Source organism: Odocoileus virginianus, chromosome 31 (genome assembly GCF_023699985.2).
Source record: "Odocoileus virginianus isolate 20LAN1187 ecotype Illinois chromosome 31, Ovbor_1.2, whole genome shotgun sequence".
Lineage (NCBI taxonomy): Eukaryota > Metazoa > Chordata > Mammalia > Artiodactyla > Cervidae > Odocoileus > Odocoileus virginianus.
The window spans coordinates 8,198,378-8,216,622 of record NC_069704.1 but is presented as its reverse complement, the minus strand read 5'-3'; the positions used below and the strand labels follow the sequence as shown (position 1 = coordinate 8,216,622).

The 18,245-nt window shown below is 44.5% G+C and overlaps 1 protein-coding gene across 12 annotated transcripts in view; it reads right to left on the bottom strand.

The window, feature by feature from the left end:
- TNC (tenascin C) overlaps positions 1–18,245 on the bottom strand; it is a 101,478-nt gene that overhangs the window by 20,107 nt on the left and 63,126 nt on the right. For 7 of the 12 annotated variants that reach the window (XM_070459211.1, XM_070459214.1, XM_070459212.1 and 4 more), the window contains 5 exons: positions 11,579–11,851; positions 9,756–10,028; positions 4,011–4,133; positions 2,799–2,942; positions 524–643 (listed from right to left, as the gene is read on the bottom strand). In XM_070459211.1, the coding sequence (XP_070315312.1) occupies positions 524–643; positions 2,799–2,942; positions 4,011–4,133; positions 9,756–10,028; positions 11,579–11,851 (933 nt within the window). The remainder of the gene's footprint in view (positions 1–523; positions 644–2,798; positions 2,943–4,010; positions 4,134–9,755; positions 10,029–11,578; positions 11,852–18,245) is intronic. The other 5 variants (XM_070459213.1, XM_070459215.1, XM_070459218.1 and 2 more) reach the window with 1 other exon arrangement.

Below are 18,245 nucleotides of genomic sequence, written 5' to 3'. Positions count from 1 at the left end.
TTTCACAGCACCCTTCACACCCATCCATTCACCAGCCCTTGTCCCAGCCCACGAGTCTGTTCTCAGGCGGCAACTGAGAACCACAAGGACATTGCTGGACTCACCAACCTACCCTTGCATCTTTGTACATCAACCCTAAAGGAAATCAACACTGAATATTCATTGAAAGGGCTGATGCTGAAGCTGACGCTCCTGTACTTTGACCACCTGATGCAAAGAGATGACTCCCTGGAAAAGAGCCTGATGCTGGGAAAGATTGAAGGTGAGAGGAGAAGGGGATGACAGAAGATGAGATGGTTGGATGGCATCACGGACTCAATGGACATGAGTTTGAACAAACTCCAGGAGATGATGAAGGACAGGGAAGCCTGGCATGTGCAGTCCATGGGGGTCACAAAGAGTTGGCCATGACTGAGTGACTAAACAACAAAAGCAACCAAAAGTGGCACAAAGAAAGGAGACAGGAAGTTTAGAGCTGGACAGACACTCCTCCGAGAGGGAAGGGTCTTGGACATGACCTTACCTCTCTCGCCTGTGTAGGAGATGACATAATTATCCACAGGGGCGATGGCTGGCTGCCACATGGCCAAGGCTTCTGAGTCAGTGATGTTGGCTGTCACCAAGCTAGATGGGCCATCCAGAGCTGCAAGAAAAGATAGTGATGTGTTGGAGAGATAGTCAGCCACGGGATCAGCCATCAGACCATAGCTACTCTGCTGTCTGCCCTGCTCTTGGACTCCTGGTGAGGGACACAGTGTCAGAAGCATGGAAGAGTTCTGACCTTGGAGCCAGGATGACCTGAGTCTGAGACCTGACTCCTTCCCTTGCTGTCTGGGTCATCTTGGCTCTCTGTTTCTCATCTGTAAAATGGGTACAGAAACTGCTTGGCTTTGTCTTCAGCAATACTTTGGTTTTCACATGATATTATAGGTGGAAAGGTGCTCTGTGAGCTGCAAAGAACTGAACACATGACAAGGATTTACATTTATAGTTCATGTTACTTTCTCCAGGGAAAGGACTTAGAAAAACAGGACAGGTACAGAGTGAAGGCTGCCTATGACGTCTTTGGTTTTGAGTAATAGCTCTGGTTCAGTGGGCTATGGAGAACACGGAGGCAGGCTCCGGGGGCCGGTGGTCCCAGGCTCTACCTTGGATTCCCTGTTGTGGGTCTGTGTGCCTTTGGGACATTTTCCTTCTCCACACCTCACTCTTGGTTGTCGCAGAGTGGCTGCTATAAGGATGAACTAGGCGATGTGTGTGGAATGTGCTCGGGCAGCACTCAATAATTGCAGTTGGTTTTAACATGACTATTAAAGTTATTTGGAGTCTTCAGAATGATTCCTAAATGACTTGTGCTGAGAAGGGATGGAGAGTCACAGTTCTTGGCCCTTTGAACTGACCACTGCTACAACCCAGCACCCCCTTCTTAGAAACCAACCTACATGTGACTAGTTTCCGATTTCGTTCACATTTATGACTCAGTTACGCCGGGACCGCAGCCCTGGGAGATGGAGGGCAGCCATCGTCAGCTGACTTCACAGCTGAGGTGCCTGAGCCCCAGGAGATAAAACGACTGGCCTGAGGGTCTTAGGAAGCAGCAGAGTAACTTGAGGGCACCCACCCTGTCCATCCGGGGTTCCTTCCTGTCTCATCTTACATGGACAGAATCTCCTTTAACAATGAGGACAATGGGGCCTCCAGAGGCAAAAGATCCAGGCTTTGCAATCAGTTGCCATGGAGAAGCCACAAATGAAAGATTTCTAGGCGGGGGATGAGGATCTGTGTGGCAGGGTGGGCAGGACTCTGGGTTCAGACAGGAGGTTTTAATTGCATATTAGCAACCCTTTTAGACTATTAGGATATTTTTGAAATTTCCTGTGAGGCCCATTCTTCAGATCCCTTAATGGATTAGGCTGGATAATTGCTCATATATCAAAGGATAAATTGTTTAGAGACATGGGAGCCTGAAGAGAAATTTTCCACTTCATTCTCCTTCAATGCAATTCATTATTTTTTCCCTCCTTACAATGTGCTGTACAAATCAGGTTTTAATAGGAAAATCATCCTTTATCTAAGAGGAGCGCATAGTTTGGAGGCAGACTGACCTAAGTTCAAATTTGCTTCCAGCATTTACTAGTTAATGTGGACTTGGCCAAGGCATGTAATTGCCTTGACTTCAGTTTTTTCCTCTGTAAAATGGGAAGGATATTAGCTGTGAGAAGGATGTTAGCTATATTAGTTTACATGGGAATGGTTGAGTAATAGCCCTGAAATACTGTAGCTGCCAAATCGAGAGCTGTGACTTTATAGCTATCACCATTCACGTGTCTGTGCGAAGCATCTGCTTGGAGGGGTCCTCTGGTGGTCCCTGCACTACTGAGGAAGGGAAGGAGGTGAGTTAATGCGTGCAATGATCCGTATTTACAGATGCTTTACATACACAGTTTTCTAAGGTTCTTATAGCATCCTGCAAAGGAGGAAGAACTGCACCCATTTTACAGAGAGGGAAACTAGACCCTCAGGACATTAACTGACAACTCTGTATTTAGAAGTGGAAGAACCTGGGATTCACACCAGGTCAGTTTGATTCCCCAGCTTCTGCCCTTCCCCGCACAATTCCCTGGACATGGCGGCCCAGGGAGGCTGAGCATGAAGCTCAGAAGAGGCTACAACTGTGTCAGAAATGAGCCCTCTGGTGCCCCCGAGCCAGCCCACTTTCCACTAGAATTTTCCAAACAAAAACGTTTGTCTTCTAACTGCTGAATCATGAGCAATGATGCCGAAGGTGAGCAAAACACCTGTGGTGAGCGTCCCTGAGACAGGCTCGCTTTCCTCAAAGCCCTTCAGGGCGATGACGCTGACCAGGTAATCCGCTCCAGGTAGGAGTCTCAGCAGCCTGGTCTGGGTCTTGGTCCCATCCACAGTCACCGCTGAGGGCGAACCTGGAACACAGGAAAAGCAGGAGGGAACGGTGAACCTCACTGGAACTTAAACACACCTGTCCCAAGAATGGCGTATCTGGTTTGGCAGTGACACTACGCCTTTATCCAACACCATTTTCTTTACTTCTCATTTGCTCCTACCCTCTGGCATAAGAGAAGAGGTTTTACTCCTTGTATAATGTTTTTTTCCATCCATGCAGAGGCCAAAAGCTAAGCCAGGGGAGGAAAAATTATGAGGTCACAATGTGCTAAAAATGGCAAGTTTCCATTCAGTAGAGAGCTGGCATGTTGTATAAATTTTATTTATCCATTTCTTCCCACTAAATATACGGGAAGCTCACTATGTAATGTAAATCTGACCTATTTAATCCATTGTTTTCGCTTAACTATATATAGACTTATCTCTTACTAGCAGATATTCTACTATTGAAGAAGATGGTCATGGTCTAATTTGTACTCTTATATCTATTAAAAAGTCCAAAATTTATATTTTTTGGAATTTGGGGGCTGGTGAGGAGCTTGGGTATCCTACAGAGATGCTACAGCATGTCTCTGAAGAGACGATCATCTTTGTATACACTTGTTTTCCTTATCCATGTATGTCTAAAGACATACCCAGAATGTCTTTAGACAGATTTGAATATGCTTCCTCCCCCACCCCCGCCCCGTGGTCTTGTGGTCTCTATTATGGCCCATGTGCCTGACCTAGAAGTTTCAACTCTGTGAAGTCACAGCTTCCCATCCTTTGCTGAGACAGACAGGTTTGGGGACCAAGAGGCAAAGATCAGTTTTGCCAAGAAAAAAAGGTCAGTGGGTTTAGAGTCTTCTGTCCTTGTGTGAAGACATTGTTGGGGATCTACTGCTCATGGAATTTTAGAATTATGAGACTGGAAATGATCTTTATAGCATGATCCCTCGCAGTATAGTTTCTTTCCAGGATCTCATAGCACTTTACAAATGAAGTCTATTCAGATGGTCTCAACTGTGAAGAAGGAGGACGGGACTGTCAGAGTCACAGTTCCACCCGAACACCCCAGATCCCTCCCCTCTCCCCACCACGTGCGCTACCTCCTGCAATGGGCACATAGGTGATCCGGAAGCTCTCCACCTGGGTAGTGGGTGCCATCCAGCTGACAGTGGCCGAGGTTTCAGTGATGTCTGAGAAAATGATTTCCTTCGGGGAGCCCATGGCTGTTGAGGAGGAAGCACAGGAGACAACCCAGAAGCAGTTAACTCTCTTGCTCATCAGCGGCTCTTCCTGAATTCCTCATCCACGAAAGCTCAGTCTACATCCAAGCCAAGCCTTTAGGATGGAGGATGTGGTGATCTGTGGTCAAGTTATGACTTGATGGAAACAATCGCTCTTTCATTCAGGTACAGGGCCCAGAGCTGCAGGGCTGCCGTTTGGTTTCATCCAAGAGGAATGTTAGCACCATGGCTGCCGTCTAAAAAGTGAGCGTAAGTGGGTAGTTTCGCAGTTTCAAATAACCCTCCTTTCATTTTTGATGTTTAGCATTTTCCCCCCAAATCTTTGCCTTTTAATTCCTTTTATGATTAAAGAAAATTTGGTGTTAAATGATACCAAGTATTGATGGGGGTTTCCCTGGTGGCTCAGATGGTGAACAATCTGCCTGCAGTGTGAGAGACCCAGCTTTGATCCCTGGGTCTGGAATATCCCCCGAAGAAGGGAATACTACCCACTCCAGTATTCTTGCCTGGAGAATTCCACGGTCAGAGGAGCCTGGTGGGCTGCAGTCCATGGCGTTACAAAGAGTTGGACATGACTGAGCGACTCACACTTTCACTTTCAAGACTTGATAAGTGCTCAGTTCTTTCACTTTATAAGGATTAACCCTCACTTAGAAACCACGGAGAAGAAGGTGTGGTTGTAGCCAATTTACAGGAGACTAAACTGAGGCTCAGTTCTCCAGTGAATATTCTCGTGATGTGATCTAAGTCCCAGGGCTGGGTGGCAGAGCTGGGCATAGCCCTGGGATCATGGAAATAATGTTTACGTGGAAACTGACCTCAACAAACTCATTCCCAGAACTGGATGGAGATTCGCAGCCAGAGGAGGGAGCTCAGAACCATCCCCAAGGCAAGCCCCCCTTGGACACTGGGTCTACCTGCGGGGAAAGCCGTGCCCTGGGGGACAGTTTCTGCTATGTAAACACCTCCCCCGCAAACCCAGTTTCCTTTGGCTTTTCTCTGTGTAGTTTTTGGCTTAGCTTTTTGCCCTCTTCAGCTGACCATGCTTAACCGTACAATCCAGGAAACAATTTTTGGGTCTCCAGGGAGCTCATTTCCTCATCTTTTCCCCTCTGCAGCCCACGTTGATCATTAAGTTCTGAAACCCACAGCCCACTTTGGGGAGCTTTTTTCCCCTCTCGGTTTCTGCCCTTTCCCCCTCCTCCGACGGCGTTCTCCTGTGATCTACTAGCCACCCCCAGATTCTGTGGCTGCCTGGGGTTTTGCCTTCTCCTTGGAGAGCTCTGGTAGCCGCATGACTCTGGAGTGGGATGATCTTGATTGTCCAAACACCATGGCCAGGCTGGGCTACTAGGGGCAGCTCCCGTGACTTATAGGAGCTTCCTTTGTTCCATCTTTCCAGTGGGAAAAGTGGTGCCCACTTTCAGGAATGTTTTGAGGATTAGCAGAGATGATGGATGTCAAACCCTAGCACAGAACTTGGCACACAGTGAGAATGCAGTAAACATGCTTTTTTTTTTCTTTCTCAAGTGACTTTTTTTTTTCCCATGGGCCACTTGAATTTTGAGGTAGTCACCCAGGAAAGATCTGGATGAGGCAGAATGAGGAAAAACAAACCCCAGTGAGGTGTATAAACTCGCACGGGGGCTCTCCTGCTGCAAGCCTGGTCCACTCCGACCTTCGCTCTGTGACATTAATCAGGCCAGGTCCTGGCACAGTTTAGAAAGTGCATCTTGCCACAGCTTCCCTATCTAGATCCGTTTTCTCATCTGCAAGATGGCAAGATTATCTTCCCTGTCTTAGAAAACAAAACAAAACAAAAACCATGAGAATTAGTAACCTCATCTGTCATGCACTCCTGAGGGATGTACTTGACGAAAGTGACAGCAGGCAGATAGCCACGTGTCATCTGAAGAATGGCACAGTAGTGGTGGAATTCTAGGGTCAACGGTATTTTTAGACAACAGACCTTCCTAGGTGTGGAAGACAATTTGTTATTTTAGCATGTGTCCTACTGCCGTAAATAGGGCCCACAAGTCTCCAGGACCGAAATGGAAGAGATGGCCAATGGGAACCTGAAAGCTGGGCCTTATGGAATAACTAAATTATACCGACTGAAAAGCTAGGGAGACCCAGGAAAGGCAATGCCTCTGACTGTCTTTCTAAATAGACTCTAGGTTTTCAATAAAAGTTCCATTAGGGAAACACTGAAAATTGCTAGAAATTCTCAAGGAGGTTGAAGAGGACTTCTGTTTGTTCTCTGCATAAAATGTTGCTTCCTCAAATCTGGAGCAAATGTCTTTAATAATGTGACTATTCACACTCATTTAAAAACATTTTACCTTCAACATATTTTTATAAACACTTAATATATGTGAATCCTGTGAGAAGCTAAGGAGATGGTTATTGTAGCCAGTATGATTTAAGAGCAAGGGCTTGGTGGGTACGCTGACCTGGTTTGAGTTCCATCTGGCTTTACGAGATAACAACACCTTAGCCCCGTGGGTCTCTGTGGAACGGGGCTGAGTGTGGCGCTCAGTTGGACTGTCTTTGTCACGTGTAGCGTGTCAGTTGCGGTGCTGCGGGTGGCATGGAGTGCAAGCTCTGTGATAGGTGGTTATCATCTTTACACTTAATGAGAGTCAGAGCCAAAGGCACCAGGCACAGACAGCCTGGTTCCTGCAGAGGGAAGGACTGCTGAGCACGTGTCTCCGTAGCCCCGCTGACCCAGGCCCCCAGACATGATGCTACTGCAGCTCTGCGGTTTGTGCTGTCAAGTTTGCAGCTGAACTGGAACTGAGTGGAGAGGCTGGGAGGCTGCCTGGCTGGGAAAAGTGAGAGGGGGTGAGAGGGGGTATATTCTGGGGCTTGGGGAGGGGTTGCCTCCTTGGCTTCAGGGTGCGGAAGGGATGTACGATTGGGGTGGTGATGGGGCAGGGTAAAAGAAACATTTGAGGGTCCTCACTATCCCCAAGGTAGGCAGCAGAAACCTCCAGAAGAGAATGACAGAGTCATCTGACTCTGGTTTCGGATTTTGAAGTATTTTCTTTTCTCTTCTGGGGACCATCCAGATGGTACACAGAGGTGTGTTGGCATTTAACTTCCCGGAGACAAAAGAAGCTCCTCTGGGCTTCCCAAAGGGGGACCAAAGTCATTGTGAAGAAGTGGCTCAATCCATGGAAAGGAAGAGAAGCCACTGTAAATGCAGAGATTGACAGAGGAGGGAACAACCCATAACCTAAGGGTCTATCAGTAGGGGAATACTTAAATAAATAAGATATGTGGGGCTATATCTGAGATCTATTAAAAGCAAGGAACACACACACACACACACACACCAGTGTGTGAAAGATTGGGTATGTTAATCACTGTGCCAATAAAAAGGTGGAAAAAAGGAGAGTAGACTTAGGTCTAATCTTGTCTGTCTGTAAGCGTATTTCTGCAGAGATTCAGAAGAAAGTAGTCATACTGACTGCCTCTAGTTTAGCAACTTAGTAGTGGGGACAGCAGAATAAGACCTCATTGTATATCTTTTTTTTTTTAACCTTTAAATTTTCAACCAAGTGGACCATTTAAAAAATGTACATTAAGTCACCCAAACATAGTATCAGCTAATACTGTTACAATGGGCAAGGAAAAATATTCAACATTCCTGATCTGAAGTGAATCTCTTGGCTGACCTTTGAGTTAGAGCTCATTGGCCAAGTGAGGGGACAGGTGCTCAGAGGGGAAGGAGACTTGCTCAGGAACAGGGATCAGACTCCAAGGGATCCGCCCAGAGGCTTTAGGCTTAACCACTGGGATACTCTGCCTCCAGCCACCTTCTCTGATGCGGGGGCACTCGGGGCTGCCAGCCTGTGCTTAGGGAGTGAGAGAAGACGCCGCGGCAGCTTTCATAAGGAGAAAGAGGAGCAGAAAGAAGGGTTTATGAGGAGACAGAGTGAAAAAGCAAGAGGGAAACTTTCTGAAGCTGATGAGGTGACCGAGACGTCTACTGTGCTCCAGAGTCACCTCTCCGGTCCAAGCACCAGAGCACACGTGTGTACACTACACACGCAGCCACAGACGCGTCTCTTCAGCTGTGAAATGCAATGCCTCAGAGAAAGAAGTCAAAGAAGGGCTATCTTACAGAGCCTTTTCTTTTGTTCTTGAAAAAAGAGCTCATGATTATTTGTTCTCTTTTTTGCTTTAAAACTGCAGAGCCTCTGGGAAAAAGAAAGATCAGCAAAACAAAATCAGCGATCAGAAGTAAACTTTGAAAAGCAGTGTTTATAAACCAGGGTCAAAACCAGCCTCTGCCTCTCATCTAAAGTTGTTTTATGGGAAGCCACAGGGAGGAGGAGACGGGGACCCATGTCCTGGGAGATAGGGTATCTGTGTTAGTAAGAAACAGGGTATTTCCTCTGGCTGAATTACTGCCTGGATCTCAGCATTTCCTCCATGTCTACAAATAGCAATTTTTATTTCTACAGGTGGCTTCTCAGAGCTCATTTGGTCCTGAAAGTTGGCTTCATAAGATACTCTGGACAAAGGGAAGGTATTGACTAGTGTTGTGCTCTTTGCAAGTCAGAGTTGGCAAGTGTGTATAGTAATTGGTTATGTTATCTAGCCTGTCTCTATTTAATAGTAGTAAAATAGCTTGGTATTTAGGTTCTACCTCAAATCTGTCTGTGTGACCTTAGGCCAATCACTTCACCCTTCTGGGTCACAGATTCCTCATGCATAAACAGAAGGGTCTGGGATATATCATTCCTCAAGTCCCTTGTACTGCTGCTTCTGGTTTTATGATTGTTTCCTCTGGTTCCTCTGAAGCAGCTGTCTCTAGCAAATGCTCCATATCTGTACCTTCCTCGGTTTCCTGAAGGAATTCACCCTACCTTGCCATTAAAGGTCTGTCCTTTTCTCTTTAAAGAATCATGTTAATCTTAGTATTATCATTTTAAGCCATCTTGTTATGACCATCTTTCTTTATTCTTCTGGAAAGAACTCATATTGAATAGAATTTTCATTTCTGCCTCTCATGCCTTTTAGAGTTGCTGTGAGGATAAAATAAAATGCGTGAGCCTGCCAAATCTGTTAACCGCTTGTTTTTTCCTTGTTGATTAAGGTACTGACTATTCACATGTAGGATTTTATAAGTATTCATCTTTAGAGGTGGAGGTACCACTTCTCCATTATACCCTGCATAGTTTGAACAAATGACCAAAGAACATGGAAGTATATCTCTGGATAAAACATGATAACAGGCAGAAAGAAGGGTCTTTGGACTTTGAAGAAAAAGCAGTGATTGTAATGATTATCTTAATGACAATAATGAAAATGTTACTGGCTCTCATTAGCTCAGCCCTTGCTGTGTGCCAGGCCCTCACCATGGGCTTTCCATGAATCATCTCATTTAATCCTCACAACACTGTTAGGTAAGTGGAATCATACTCTTTTTGCATAAACACTTAGCCGCAATCACAATAACAATCACCCAGTCTATAATCAAGAGTCATGATTCAAACACAAGCTTGTCTGCATGCAAATCTCTAATAATTTCCCAGCCCTGTGAAAGGAGGAACAGAGAACTTTTCTCTATTTTCTCCCATTTATATATGGTACCTGTTGTTGCTATGGCAGTGACTGGCTGGGATCGCCTTCCACTGCTTATTCCATAGAGCTCAATTTCATATTCAGTGGCCTCTCTGAGACCTGTTATGTCCCTGGTTCGTTCAGGGGCAAGTAGGGTTATCTCCAGTGGCTCGGACTGCTTTTTGGTATCTCTGATTTTGAGAACAAAACTGTCGAAGACTCCTTCATCAGCTGTCCAGGACAGACGGAAACCATCTGGGGTGGCATCTGAAACCAGAAGGTTGTCAACTTCCGGCTCGGCTTCTAGAAGGGAAGAGAATGGTGGAAGGAGAGAAATCATTCCGCAGCCCGTGCCATAGTCTCTCTGGTGGGGGTATTGATATGCAGTCATGTCCCGGCTCTCAGAGTGAGAAGTGTCCTGAGATACCGAAAATAAAATGATTCAACATGGACATGTCTAGTAGGTCGAGGAGAGGAGAAAGATGGGGTTGATACATTCAGTACAAGTCAGGTGAGTGCTTACATGAATGAGTTTTGTCTAAAAGCAGTTCTATAAATCCACATCTGGACTCAGCAAAGACCCCTTCCCTGCATTATTAAACAAGTTCAAAGCCAGTAACTTGTTTACATTTGTTCTCTGTCTGCCAGTGGCTGAATGCCCATGTCTGTGAGACCTTCTTCTTTTCTTTTTGCAAAGACAAATAAACCAGCATTAACGATCTGTAGAGCTGTCCATGATGATACAGCTGATTATATTTCCCTTGATCTTGAGCATTTGGCTTTTAAAATGTTATAAATGTTATGCTCTTTTTCTTGGAGCTGCTATACTAAAGGAGGCTCCTACTCTTGACTGGCTTGCTTTTTGTTAACCATTAAGTAAGTGTTCAGATGGTAGAACTAAGGCTTGGAACGTCTTGTGCTACATAATTTAGATCCAAAGTTGCTATCTTGGATTGCCTTAACTAGACAAAACTCAATGTTGAGATAGGTTTAGAGCTGAGTTTCCCAAAGTACACTTAGAGCAAATTATATCTATTTGATCGTCATCCATTGTCAAATAAATGTGGGAAATATTTCCTAGGTAAGTCCCTCTTGGAGAGACGCATGCACTTTACAATGTTCTCTAAAGCCTTGTGGTCAAGGATCTTGTTAAACTTATATTTAACTCAGTGTTTCCGAAATTTATTTGAACATGGAACTTCTTTATTAAGTAGGACCTCTGAATGTGGAGTTAGTCCCTTCTAGAAAGACTTTGGGAAACACAGATTTTTGACTGTTAAAGTAGTTCATGCTATATTTCTCTAGGAATTATGAGTGTGCAGAAAATTATGGATTTAGTCTGTGTTGAGGAATCTCAATGATATTAGTGTTTACCAGTATAAGTTCACAGTTGGTGTTCCAATGACAAGCCTACCTGGCAAGTTTGGCAAGACCACAGTTGAGGCTTGAGATGACAAATACAGTAAATACGTTTTTGAAATATACTCCTTGGTATATTTCTTTTGAGAAGGCGGAAACGCAGCTGGGGACCAGCCAGATGAACACAGAGGAGGGTAACGTGGAGGGTGGAGGAAACACACAAGAGCTACAGACAAGACACGGTCAAAGGATTCGGGACACCTAGTGGGGACATTTTGACCTCGTTTCTGGAGTGGGAGGAAAGGAGCGCTCGTTAGAGACATGAGACAGAGAGTGCTGGGGGGCGGCGGAGGGGAGGGGACACAGAGACTAGGCCACATCTATGGATTAAGTAGGAAACATGGACAAGGGTGTTAAAACCATGGCGATCTCATAGATGGATTACACGGAGGGAACCGGGAAGAGGAGAAAATGGCTCGCTTGAGCCAAAATACCTGTAATAATCTCAGCCCTCAAGGGCTTGGTTTGGTGCCCTTGGGTGAAGCCAGAGACCATGACCTCATAGCCAATGCCAGTTATAAGGCCTCTGAGCTCCAGCTTCCTCTGGGTTCCTGAAAGGGTGAATTCCTGGGGGTCCAGCAGCTTCCCAGAATCCACCACCGTGACTAGGAAGCTGTCAAAGGCATTCTCCGATGCCATCCAGGAAACTGTGAACCCGTAGGGATTAATGTCGGAAATGGTTAGGTTTTCCAGAAGGGGCAGGGCCTCTGAAAGAAGGGAGGGGTGAAAAGAACTCAGGTTAGCGGCGCTGACTCTGCTGGGACAGCACAAGTCTCCACGAACACTGATGAGATGCACAATCAATCAGCAAACGTGTTAACGTGCTCAGACAATGCATCTTTGGTAAGAGCTTATCAGATGCTGGATGATGTTGTCTTGTGTAGATCTCTTAACAAGTCTATGAGATGGATGTTATTCCCACGACATGGGTAAGAAAACCGAGCTTCAAAAGAAGTTGACTGACTTGGCTGAAGTTGCAGGGCTAGTATGTGACAGAGCAAGGTTCTAGCTGGGTCTGACTCCAAAGGCCATGGATTTTCCCCAATAAAACTGATTATCTTGTAATGGGCTTGGACTCCTTTGTCTATTTCCCACTAACTTGTGGTCTTGAAGAAAATCAGCTTATTTATTTATTTATTTTTAAAACATACTCCCTTTTCAGTGTATTTTGTATGTTTCTATTCCACTTCTAGGTCTTATTTAGAATTAAGTTGGCCAGGCCAGTTGGTGATGTACATCCTCACCAGCTGAGATAAAGGGATGAGGTAAGAATTTTTTGTGTGTCCAAATGTAACCAATTATGATTATGGCCTAGTAAGGAATACTAAGATTTGCTAATTCTTTCACTGTTTATTTTCCTGGATAAAGGTAGGATGTTCAGTAAATTCTGTCATTATTCATTCATTCATTCACCAAACATCTGTGTCTCAGGTACTCTTATTCCATAGGTGCCAAGGGGTCTTTTTACACATTGAGATTCCCTATAGGAGTGAGCTTGTATCAGCTGGACTTCTGTTAATAATTCTCAACTGACAAGGCTTCGTGTCTGTTATCCTATCGAACCCTCATGATGACACTGTAAGTAGATATTACTGTCCTCTCTTCCCACCCATGACAACAAAGGAAGCCGAGAGGTCAGGGATTTCTCCGTGACTCAGTAGTAAAGGCACTTCCCAGGTGGCGCAGTGGTGAAGATCCTGCCTGCCAATGCAGGAGATGCAAAAGACATGAGCTCAACCCCTGGATCAGGAAGATCCCCTGGAGGAGGGCATGGCAACCCACTCCAATATTCCTGCCTGGAGAATTCCCACAGACAGAGAAGCCTGGGGGGGTATGGTTCATAGGGTCACAAAGAGCTGGACACGACTAAATGACTAAGTGAGTGACATGTCCGCTGTGTGGCTGAGCTGAGATCCAGCCTGGGTCGTCTGACCCCAGGTTCAATGTTCTTTCCATATCCTAAGCCAGAGTCTAACTGGTCAACCCCATCGGTGCTGGCAAGACCTGAGGCATAAGCGCGAGCACTGGAGAAGGTCCAGGGCCTTCCCTCCAGTGAAACAAAACGCAGCAAGAGTGTATGGGTTTATTTTTATCAGAGCAGGTGTGGGGATGGGAATTCCATGGCCAAGGCTGCTTTAGCCACATCTAGTTTAGAGCCTACTATTTCACTGAAGCTAAATGCAAACATTCAAAGAGATAAACGACCTCACACTAGTGCCCAGAGTCTAATACATGGACTGTAAAGGAAAACGTTTTAAAAAGACATATTTGGTGACTGAATGAACAAGTGAATGAATGCCCTCACCCCCTAAGCAGAGATTTAACTTTTGTCACAGCTTGGATTTCCTGTACTTATTTTGAACTGCATGGTGTTTGTCTTGAGGCTTAAAAAAAAAAAAAGATCTCCTCTAAGTCATAACTCTATCAAAGGCAAAGATGAAATCACATATACTGTGCTGACAGACTCCTTTGTCTGCAAGACAAGGGTCTCAAATTCTGCTACAGAACTTTGTTTAGATATGTGGCGCCTTTCTCTGATAACTGACCTCTGCAAACTTCCAGGCCATCAAAGCAGAGAATTCCAAAGAACAGGAGGGCATTCAGGCTAATTAGTCCATCAAGGGCTTGCTATTTATAGTCCCTCTTGTTCAGGTTTTTTTTTTTTTAATCTCTTTAAAAAATATGCTTCTTTTAAACTGCAGAGTCTTTTCACATCCAGGATTAGCTGAGACAATGCTGTAACTGGATCCAGGATTCCCTAAACCAGCTCTCCCAGCCCCTCTTTCTTCTCTCTGTGGGAGACCCTGCAAGAAGCTACAAGTAATGGCCTGAGGATCTGCTTCCAGTCATGCTTTCCCTCCTGGGCAGTGAAGTTCTCCGTCATCTGTCTGTTCCTCACCCTGCCCCACTAAGGAATGATCATATTCTGCATTTGAAGACAGGACAATTGAATTCACATTAGACGACTGTACAGAAAACATTACCTCTCTTTGATCTTACAGTAAAAACAATGTAGTGTTCTCTTAAAAAATAATAGGATAGTCATGACTGCCAGATCTATTTGTTTCTATCTAGGCTGTTGCTTTTATTTATTTATTTTATTGTTGTCATTGCTTATCTTTAAGAACCCTACTTTTCTCATACTGTTGGGAGACAGAGGAAAGGACTCAGCATCTGTGAAGTGCTTCCTGGATGCCAGGCAGTTACATTTCACCATATCCATTAAATCCTGAAACTGCCAGAGGTGCCTGTTAGTATTTTGTTTTCATACATATGAGAGTGGGGTTTCGGAGAAGTTAAGAGCTGGTCAAGGTTATGTAGTTAAAAAGATGTGGGAGAGAATTAGAAACCACCCAGGCCTGAGCTCAAGATCCTCACTCTTCTAGGAAACCTATGCTGCTTCCAATTAAATACTTAGCTGATCTTATTGATATATCTTATTTATGTCAATAAATAGCAATTTATAGCAATTTAGACCTCAAGAGACACCTGGTTTCATGTGAAAATCAGCCAGAAAAGTTGGTCTCCTAAAAATGATCATTAGTGGAAAGCAAGAGACTTCTAAACATTTTCTGAGGCTTTGCAGGTTAGAGATTTGGTAAACTGATACCACTTTCAGCCTTTGCCATCGATTTAGGATAATTTCAGGAAAGGGAATAGAAAATCAATTCTTTATGTAATTCAAAGGGAAGAAGTCGAGTTCAATAAATAGATTGGGTTTAATTAAAATTGGGATTTATCTGCTCTAAGGCTGAACCTTCCTTAATCTGTTGTAGATGTCAATTTTAAAAAGTAACCCTTTTATGGGAGAAAAAGTAAATCATTTTATTTCTGAGGCAGTTAGTTTATGGGCGGCTTTACCTAGCATGATTTATGGACAAAATTCCTGCCTTGGGCCATTACCAACTCAAAACTCACTCTCCAGCCAGAATCTCCAAACTGTGAATCAGACAGCCTATAAAACTGGGCACAGAACTCCTCGGCAGCTTTATACGACTGTTGAGTCTACCGTCTTCGTTTCCTAAGAGTGGCTGTGAAGGGTCTGTCTTGGCAATAGCACTGGCTCTCTTTTCCTGTAGAAGTTCACATATGGAATGAAGACTATACTGCGGGTTGAATTTCCCTTTAGAATGCCCACCCCCTTTCCTCCCTCCCCCAGTTTAGAATTCCAAACAGAACCAGAGCCTCTGAAAGAGTACCTGTCATGACAAAGGCAGTGAGGGGCCTGGTGGAGCCCCCCGCCCAGGGGGCCCCAGCCACACTAACGTCATAGCCGGTGTTTTCCACCAGGCCCGTGACGTGAGCGTGCTGTGCGTCTCCTGAGACCGTGAGCTGCTGGGGCGCGTGCAGCGAGTGAGAATCGCTGACATTGATAACAATCTTTGCAAAAGGCCCCGCTTGAGTGGTCCATGACACGTTGAAGCTGTCAGGAGTGATATTGCTAAGGACTAGCATGCCCAACTGTGGCTCTGGCTCTAGGGGGAAAGGAACAGGGGCAGAGAGAGAGAGACACCGTTATTAGAGGGAGCAGATGATTTCCCCAGCGTGTAGCCATGGAACATGAAAGTATCAATCCCTCCAAATATTTACTGAAAGTTAGTGTATCAAGCTGTGTCCACACCTGCATCGGTTATAATGCTAGGAAATATACCACTTTCTCTGCAGGTGTGGATTTGCACTTTTTTTTTTTTTTAAACTAGAGATGTGACCATTTGCTGGTCATACATAAAGAAAAGCAAGGAAGCCTTATAGCAGTAGATAGAAATATTGTAAAGATGTATTAAGAGTACATTTTATAAGGCTTGTGATGGGACACTACCCCTGTGAGATGTTCCAAGACAAGATAGCTTCACGTTATATTGAATAATATATCTCACCCTAGAGATTCTTGAAGCGTACTAGCATTTTAAAGGAAAGCCGGTTCTATAAAGAAACCTACTTAGTTTCCTTTAGCCCAGCATTTCACAGGGCTTCCCTGGTGGCTCAGATGGTAAAGAATCCACCTGCAATGCAGGAGACCTGAGTTTGATCCCTGGGTTGGGAAGATCCCCTGGAGGATGGCATGGCAGTTCACTCCAGTATTTTTGCCTGGAGAATCCTCATGGACAGAGCCTGGCGGGCTACAGTCTCTGGGGTCACAAAGAGTTGGCTACAACTGAGTGACTAAGCATAGCACTTCATGAACTTATTGATGAATGGATGCCCTAACGGAGGAATAGTCTCTGAACATCTCAAGTTGCTGGTGTGCCACGGAGCATGCCTTAGAAAATGCTATTTTGGAATTTCCTTATTTAGTCTTTGATCTGTTTGGATTGTAGAAATTAAAGGTTAATATCCACACAAGAGAAATCCTTTGTAGTATTCAGAAACCCAAATGCATGCACCATGTAGAAAATCTACATCTTACTCTGAATACTAGAAAGGTGAAGCTGTCCTCCACTCAAAAATCCCTGGTATATGTAAAAGTTAAAGGAAAACTTGAAGTTAGACTTTGCATTTTCTGATATGAAATTCACTTATTGGATAATTTGGAAAGATGGATGGTTCCACTGAGGTTAAGTTTCTCCTGTCGCTTAAAATCTAGATGATCTGTGATGAGAGCAACTCATTTTTAATGTGGGGGGACTATACTACTAGTTTCAACTGAGACGTATGTGGTCTGGCCACCTAAATGCACATTTATTAAATAATACTAACATTAAAATAAGTTCAACCCAGACGTATTTTAGAGAGAAGCGACAGTCCAGGATAACTGAGATACTAGGATTAGGATTTAGTGTTGGGAAGAGGCAAACTCTTTCTTCCAAGGATTCAGATGTTGCTTTGCTGCAGCTCCAGGATTTAGAGGAAAGAAGGGGCTCATTTGGGTAAACTTTAAGGGGACAACTGCACAGCATAACTCGAAGCCACGAAGTCTGTAAGGACAAATGGATCTGGCTCAGAGGCAGAGTGTAGCCGGAAGTAATGTCATGGGATTTTTCTACTTAGCAATTAGTTTGAGAAGTTAATGATGCTATAGCTTTCAGCTACAGCACTGGCAAATTACTTCAACCACAGAAAAAGTGAAATCCTCCAATGGGTCTCTGTCTGCTTTTTCCTTATATGTTGCTGTGGAAGGAATCTCCCGAACTAAGGATGAATGTTAGGACTCTTTCTATGCTACCGGACGGAAACTGGCAGTGCCAACACATTAACAATCATGCAGAATAAGACCTGGGTTTTCAAGGTCAGCTGAACCTCTAACTCTCCCAAAGGATGCAACCAAATTGCAAAGTGAGATGCAAGAAGAAACTCAGAGAATGGTAGTGAGGGTCCAGTCAGTGTTCCATGCAAGCTAGGGATGTTTTTCTATTACCACTTCTAACCCTTTGAAACAACTTCTTGGCATGCTGTCCCCTTCTGGGAAAAACAAACATTTCCAAAAACCTCATACTCTGAATGTTTACCGCATGCACCAAGATTTGGATAAGATGACAGATGAAAGGAAGACTCTGACACTCTGTTATAGATGTCAGTGGACGACAAAACATGCTTGACAGAGTCAGTGTCAAAAAAGAGCAGTCTCTGGGGAACGCAAGCAAATAAAAGTTCTCAAGAATAAGATGAGACCCCTGGGTCCTCTCATGTGAGTCTTGGGGTGTGCTTTGGGTGTTTTTCTCTGCATGCTAGTAACACCACTTTCAAAAGCTCGGTGGAGAGAAAGAGAATGTGGATCTTTGTGACCGAGGAATCAACAATGGCATGCACACACTTCTTTAAATAAGACATGGGAAAACTGATTAGAAAGACCACAGGCAGATGATCATGTTCAAGACCAGATGAAAGGATGGTTTAGAAATTCAACCAAAGCATGCCAGGTTAACTCTATACAGACAAACAGAGCAATGCCAGATGTGAGCAGATATTTAGGAAAAAGAGATTGACACCAAAGTTCCTTAATTTGGGGGGAGAGATTTTCTTTTAAAGCTCTAGTTGGGGTGGTTCTCTCAAATTTGAGAAGGATATGGAGGAACAGAAGGGTGAAAAATGGGTCAAAGATGATTTTGGGGGGAATCCTTTTCAGAGGAAGTTCACCGGACAGTGAAGAACCCATCATGGGAA